This window comes from Papaver somniferum, chromosome 9 (assembly GCF_003573695.1).
Source record: "Papaver somniferum cultivar HN1 chromosome 9, ASM357369v1, whole genome shotgun sequence".
NCBI classification, from domain to species: Eukaryota; Viridiplantae; Streptophyta; class Magnoliopsida; order Ranunculales; family Papaveraceae; genus Papaver; species Papaver somniferum.
The window spans coordinates 8,702,714-8,709,875 of NC_039366.1; the positions used below are offsets into that span (position 1 = coordinate 8,702,714).

At 36.9% G+C, this 7,162-nt stretch overlaps 2 protein-coding genes across 2 annotated transcripts; one reads left to right on the forward strand and one right to left on the reverse strand.

The window, feature by feature from the left end:
* Positions 1–211: 211 nt before the first annotated feature.
* On the forward strand, positions 212–1,519 carry LOC113311306 (putative F-box protein At3g23970). Its single transcript, XM_026560144.1, has one exon. The coding sequence runs from the start codon at positions 212–214 to the stop codon at positions 1,517–1,519; it is 1,308 nt and encodes a 435-aa protein (XP_026415929.1).
* A 3,771-nt stretch (positions 1,520–5,290) lies between these two features.
* On the reverse strand, positions 5,291–6,577 carry LOC113311307 (F-box protein At3g07870-like). The gene has a single exon (XM_026560145.1). The coding sequence runs from the start codon at positions 6,575–6,577 to the stop codon at positions 5,291–5,293; it is 1,287 nt and encodes a 428-aa protein (XP_026415930.1).
* Between the last annotated feature and the right edge of the window lie 585 nt (positions 6,578–7,162).

Here is a 7,162-nt window from a genome sequence, read left to right on the forward strand (position 1 = left end):
GGAAGATTCCAAATTTGAAGTCAAACGATATGCCTGCGGATTCGTAAATCACCAGCTGTTATATATAACTTATGATATTCACTCCCTGAAAATTCTCAGCCAAACATTTTTATTTCAGAGAATTATTTTGATTCACTCCCTGAAATTCTCAGAACGTTTTTATTTGAAAGAATCGTTGCAACCTGTTTTTTTCAACTACTTTGATTGGAAGATGGCTTCTTCAACTACTTTTTCATCATTAACAAATGATGCCTTGGTTGAGATCTTTGCTCATCTTCCTCTAACTTCAATCTATCGTTTTAAGTCAGTCTCAAAGGAATGGTTATCTAACCTCTCAAACCCAAATTTTATTACCAAATGGTTCCAAGTTAACAACAAATTTCTTCCTTGGATTCAATATCATATACATACTCCTCACTATCTTGATCGCCACCCATCCAGATTCAGAAATGCATATCCAGATTCACATTCACGGTTAATATCTAGAAATGATTATGGATTCTCTTTTGAGTTTCTTGTAAATGAGAAACTATTGAAAGGAGATAAACTATTCCTGTTAAGTTCTAGTAATGGTCTGGTACTTTGTTTTTCATTCCAATCAAATGGTAGGGGGAGGTATCATGTTTGTAATCCACTTACTCGAAATTGGATTACAATTCCTTCACCACTGCGATATGATGCTAGTCAATATGTATATAATGGTATATTTTGTGAGTATTCATCGCTATCTGCGAGTTGTTGTTACAAGGTTGTATGTATTCCAAGATTATGGTCTTCGGAGAAATTTATTGTCGATGTGTTTGATTCTGATTTCGGTGAATGGATAAGTTTTGAAGTTTCGTGTGATCAAGAGGTCTCGTATAGGTTTCATAAGAGTGTAATTACTCTTAATGGTGTTTTGTATATGCTAGAAAATAATGATAGAATGCTAGTTTATAATCTCTATCAGAACATTCAGAACAATGGAAGTAATGAACATCGGTGTAGGTTGATCAATTTTCCGAATAAAAGATTTACCCTGTATGAGTTTGATGATGAGTTTGAGAGCTGTTTCAGTCGTACTCTTGGAGAGTCAGAAGGACAGATTTGTTACGCTACATCTGAAGTCACTGGGATGCAAATAACGGTAAGTGTTTGGGCGCTTGATGAGGACAAAAGGGAAATGTTGCACAAGGATACTTTTGTTGACGATACTTTCGCAGAAATTTGTTCCCGGTTATGTAATGTTGTATGTATTCAGGTTTCAGGCTTCAGTCCGGTAGACCGTAATGTTGTGTTGCTTGGTTGCGGGCATTGGGTTTGGTGGTATAATATCCAAACCAGAAGCTTTGGAGAGCTGGGCCATTCTTCATTTTTGGTTAATACAGGGTATATGAACGAGTCATTTGTGCTAAAGACGATGCCAACAATACTTGCCTCGCCCACTTGGACAGATGAAGATGACGATTTGCCTTCCAAATATGATATGCGAGATGTTTTCTCGGTAGCTCAATTGTTCTTCTCCGAAGAAGACATATAGGGAGTGGACAATGAACGTATGACTGTTGCGGAACAGGATTAGGATGCTGTACTGGTCCTTTACGGATCACATGAGTCTAGATATTAAGATCTTTCTTTATCTCCCTCTGAACTCCATCTTCCAGTTTAAGTTGTTAGGCATTGCATGATGCTTATTTTATTAATAAAGAATTTTATTACGTATGAAATTTTTGCGCCTGGAATTGGTTCGCATTAAATACTCCAGCATTAAAAGTTCGCATTATTTTAGTATATAATTCATTGTTCCTACAGCTTCAACCATAACCTGGTTACTTGGATCGGTTATAATGCTTCAAGCTTGATACTTTTCTCTTGAAAGAACCCCTGGCATATCACGGTGCTATACTATACTTTACACTAGGTCTGTATTTGGCTGCTGGGGTTCGATATCCAGGCCCTCAATGTGGATTCCTTACCACTAAACTCAACTGTTGCACACTCCGTCATTTCTGTACCCACAGGCCACATACCTTGTACCTTTTCATGAACAACACGATACTGTACATTTTAGGGCTACGAGACAGATTTTGGTCAAAGTAAACATAGGCATATGTATTTTGAATCACTAAATAAACTTTGGCCCACAAGGAATACTTCCTTCAATTAGTAGCTTTTCGGCACAGGGATACACATATAGGGCAGCTAAATTTAGGAATTAGGGAAATTTTCGGCGTAGTGGTACGTTTTATATATCGCGAGGCATGCTTTAAGTGACACCGCACCAAGAATTGTAGTCGTGTTTGGTCCTTTAGGCGGCTGCGTAGATTTTGGGTCACCGTGCAAGATTTTGGTTTCGCAAAATTTTTGGGTGTAAAATATAGATTCTGGGTCACTAAGTATAATGTACGTAATATTAATGGCTAAAGGTATCAATTAATATAAGATATAACAATCTGACGGATGAATTTCTGATATGGTACCCGTAGTAATAATACTAGTACCCACGTTTAGCGATGGGATCCATTTTTGTCACAACTGCGAAGGTGTACTTAAGGTAAATATACAAAATTTCAGTCACAAATAAAATATTTTGAACTACGATACATATTTAAGATCAGATGACAAATCTTGAACTGTAACGCAGATGCGATATTTCAATAGAAATCTCGACACAACAGCTTATAATACTATAAGTATATATAGACACACATTCTGAATCTAAACTCAACACAACAGCTGACTCAAGATTTGATAGACATATAACAGACGTGACTAGCTAAGTCACGCATGTTTCTAGTTTCCTTAGATATGTTTATAGAAAATCTTGTAATTAAGTTTTGTATATTTTGTATCGCTTATATTCCTTGTATTCAAAGGACTATCTTTATTAATCTTTAATATATAAATACACAAATTTTTCTTTTTGGGGTTTCTCATACATCGAGAACATCCTAATTCTAAGTTTCAACTTGGTTTTCTTCCAAGGGCCTATGTTTCCATCACTTTTCTTCGATCATTTCTTTTTGAATCAATACTTTTCTTTAGGTCATCATGACTCCAAAACTAGGAAATCTAGGATTGTTTAATTGGAGTTCTCAATATAAAAACCTCCATGTTCTGATATTATTTAGCCTTTGATTTGCAGAGAATTATTTCGTAGGTATGTGTTTTGTTTGTTCTATTCGCTTCTGCAAATGCATCATTACGCTCGGCCGGGTCTGAAAATTTCGTGTTTGAGTAGTTCTTGTCCGTAATTCTATTATTTTCTATCTATTTGTTTTGATGCAAAGTGAGATTTTATTGAACTTGTAACATGTCATACAGGATAGATTCAGTTAGAAAACTTGGACAGCTAACTAGCCAACTATTAAAAATGCCCTCTTTCCGTGCATGCTTAGGCAATCCATCAGCACTCAGCACACTAATTAGCCAGTATATTTGTGTGCATACATCTCCAACTTTCAAACAATTTTAGTAAATGTAGAATAGCAATATCCTCGACAGTGCCTCTTAGCTCACATGGAACAGCAGATTCCAGAATTATGTTCTTGTGATTATTAGACCATGTCCACCAGTTTTAGTCCTGTCACAATAAGCATCACAGTTTATTTTTACTTGGTTGGTTTCCATTAGGTGGTGACAGTTTAGGGGTACTGACAGTATATTTGTCAGTCTGCTCACTGCTTGCTGATTCAAATACAGTAAAGGCTGGATTATAGTGTACGTTCGTTGGAAATGTTGAGGAAATACACACCTGTTGTTATTCATGTTTGGACCGAAGACTTCGGTATAGAAAGCAACCTCGGGTGGCTTGAATGGATAGTCAGGTGCAGGTCTCTAGCTCTGATAGTTACTGCTTGATTTAACTCTATTTTAGTAATTTCATTTCTCGACTTTTTTTAGTTGTATATTTGGTCCATGCAATTGCAAGCAAGAGTATCAGTATCCAGTGTAGCTCTAGCTTGAATGGGTAATCTGGTGGCTGTCTGTTGGTTCCGTTGTGGTAGCTTGTGAATGAAACATAGTCTAAGAAGGGTGAGAGGATCTCTTTCGTGGTCCGTCAATTCCGTTTTGAATTCTCTTTGATGCCATTGCACTACATTCTGCAGACGAGGATCTGGGTCTTTGAGTTTCAAGTCTGGATCTTTCACATTTCTAATCATCTAGAGGGCAGTTTAGCACTGTCCATTTGAATTTCCAATCCAAGTCCAAATCAAAACACTTGTGTAGTATCACCATCTCTTCTTACCGGCAAGCACTCCAAATGTTCGGATTCACGCACGCGCACACTTTCTCTAATTTTGCAGAGATCATATTTTTTTCATTACTAGCAAGGAGTTTGGGCTGTTGGCTGCTAATCCATGTATATCAACTTAGCCTAATGGCTAAAATACAAACATTTCCAGATGAAAGTTAAATCCAAAACTAGGTTATATCGTGCCAACTGAAAAAAGATTAATTTGGGAAAACAAAGAAAAGATCCTGATTAATTCAAAATAACAACATCAACAGAAAGATAGTACTGAACTCTGGCGCATAACAACTATTTCCTGCAATTCTCATATGAACCATGCAAGTAGTGTTTTCTTCCCGATCCCTATTGATAGGACAAGATATTGTTCCAAAAGTTGCAGTTTTCGGGTTATAAATACACAATGCAAATCGTTGACAGGATTTAAATAAAATTTCACCTCTCATTCTGAGTGCCAACGGTAGATAATCATAATAACTCAAGTCCGCTTCACGTATACTAAATATCCTGCTCCAACTCCAAGAGGAGTCGTAATATTCTCCAGTACTTCACTGCCAGATGGGAACACTTCAAATTTCCCCTTAGATGTGGTATTTTTGGTATAAATCTGCCATTTTTAAATCACAGTGGAATGCTTTCTTACTATTATGTTTTCAACAATAGTCTGTTCGGTAACTAAAAGCAAAAAAAAAAATTCTGGAATCACTGTGTCATTTTTCTCGTCTAGGCACTTCCAACTACCCAGACGGAGAAAAAAAAATTAGGCATCAAAAGCGTCCATCCATTAGTTTCTTTAAATTTTGCAGATATCATATTTTCATTACAGGCTTAGGGGTATCATCACTTGTGAAAGGACTTGGTGCTGAAGGCTGACGAATAACAAAGGCTCATACAACATAGTATAACAGGGGAGTCGTAAACAAAATTATATTATGCCGACTCAAAGTACTGTGGAAAAACAAAGACAAGCATCTCCATAAATTTAACAAAAGAAATCAAAACAAAGATATATAGTAGCAGTAAAGAAAACTCTCAAGCGTAATATGCCTCACGATCCAACTATGTTTCTTGCAGTTCTCTTGCCATACCTTTTAAAGAAACGAAGGTGTTTACATGATGAAACAGGCTAGTAGGTTCTTCTCTCCGATCCCTACTTATAGCACAAGATAATGTTCTAAAAGTTGCTGTTTTTGGGTCATAAATACACAATGCAGATCGTTCACAGGATTTAAATACAACGTCACCACTCCTGGTGACAGCCAACGGCTCACAATCATGATGACTCAACTCCGCCTGTTCTATACTAAATATCTTAACCCAATTCCAACTGTAGTCGTAGTATTCTTCGTTCTCCTCCATTACATTACTCATCATATTCTTATTCGTCTTCTTCAAAACCCATATATCCCAGCTTCTGACATTTTGCCTAATATTATAACCTTTCTTGCGATAAACGCCCAGACAACCTCCCAACAGGCAAAGTTGATAATTGTTTGCAATACTAACCTCGAAGAAATTAGGTGGTGACTTGACGACAAAAAACTCCTCCCTAGCCAAATCGAAAGCTATAATCCTTCCTCTATTACCGTCGTTGTGCTCCACCCAGTGAAGAGCTCCGTTGATGAAAACACCATTTAAATGTCCAAAGTTGTAAGGAATTTCACGTTTATTTCTCCATTGCCTACTATTGTTACTACTACTGTTTTCCCCACCAAGAGTGTATACATGGACCTTTCCAACTCTAGTTGGATTCGTCGCATCGTAATAAATTTTTACAACCTTATATTCATTAGTTGAAGGAAGATAACCAAACCCTGATACAAATATTAATCTGTTACTCACAAAATTATCAAGGATGGATAGTTCTGGAAGGCTCAATTCTTCTCCGGTAATGGGATTAAAGACAGAGACATGGATGAACAGTCTGTATAATCTACCACTGATCGATTCATCGACATAAAGGCGATAGTCCCAAGACGAACAAATTAAGCCATTGCATGAACCAACTAGGAAACCCGCAAAGTTTAATCTAAATTTCTTCTTCGACAAGTTTTGAAGTTTATCATCATAGTACTCTCTATAGTAGATCGAATTTTCATAAGGATTTTCTAACTGTCTTTGGAAGCAAAGAAAACTCACCTTAGAAGAACCAGTATCGTCACCATGAATATCCCGATCAACTGATTGCAGGTGACGCAGAAGATGGATTCGAGCAAAGTTAGGACTAATCAAAAGATTTCTCCATGTTTTGCATACTTGTTTTAGGGATAATAAAGACACGGCAGGTATTCGAGAAAGTATATCTGTGATGATATCTTCTGGGAAAGGGCAGTTGTATGACTCCATTGAATTCTCTCCAGAAGAAGGCTTTGTGATTTACGAAACCGCATCAAAAGTCAGAACCCTAATCCTGAAATAGGAAGAAGCTGACTTATATTAAGCGATCAAATGGGTTTTCAGCTGGTTAAACATCGCTGTCAAAATATAAGGCCAACCCTTTAAAAGGCCCAATTTCCACGAAAGTTTGGAAGAAACATATTAGGAAATAATATATGAGAGTCTATATTTAGGAGATATGCACATTAAGTTGTGAGAGTTATATTAGGAAAGTGTATATGTTTAGAGTTTGATCTAAGTTAGGAAAGTACCTTGAGTGGTCGTCAAGTTTGTGAACAATATAAATAGGCTGTTGAGCCATGAAAGTTGACACACCGAATTATTATCAATGTAGTCTTTTATGCTTCCGCGTTTATGCTCTCCTCTCTCTTGCTCGATCCTTAACATGGTATCAGAGCAAGGTGAGAGGGAGAGAGGAGAGGAAGAGCAAAATCAGATGAGCTTTTCGGAAAGAGTTTACAAAGGTGCAATAAGAAAAAGAAAAAAAAAAGAAAAAAAAAAACGCCGTGACTTGTTGTCTGTCTCGTGAGGGTA

Bases quoted from the DNA above. Each gene is read 5' to 3' on its own strand.
- LOC113311307 (XM_026560145.1), bottom strand. From the start codon at position 6,577: ATGGAGTCATACAACTGCCCTTTCCCAGAAGATATCATCACAGATATA.
- LOC113311306 (XM_026560144.1), top strand. From the start codon at position 212: ATGGCTTCTTCAACTACTTTTTCATCATTAACAAATGATGCCTTGGTT.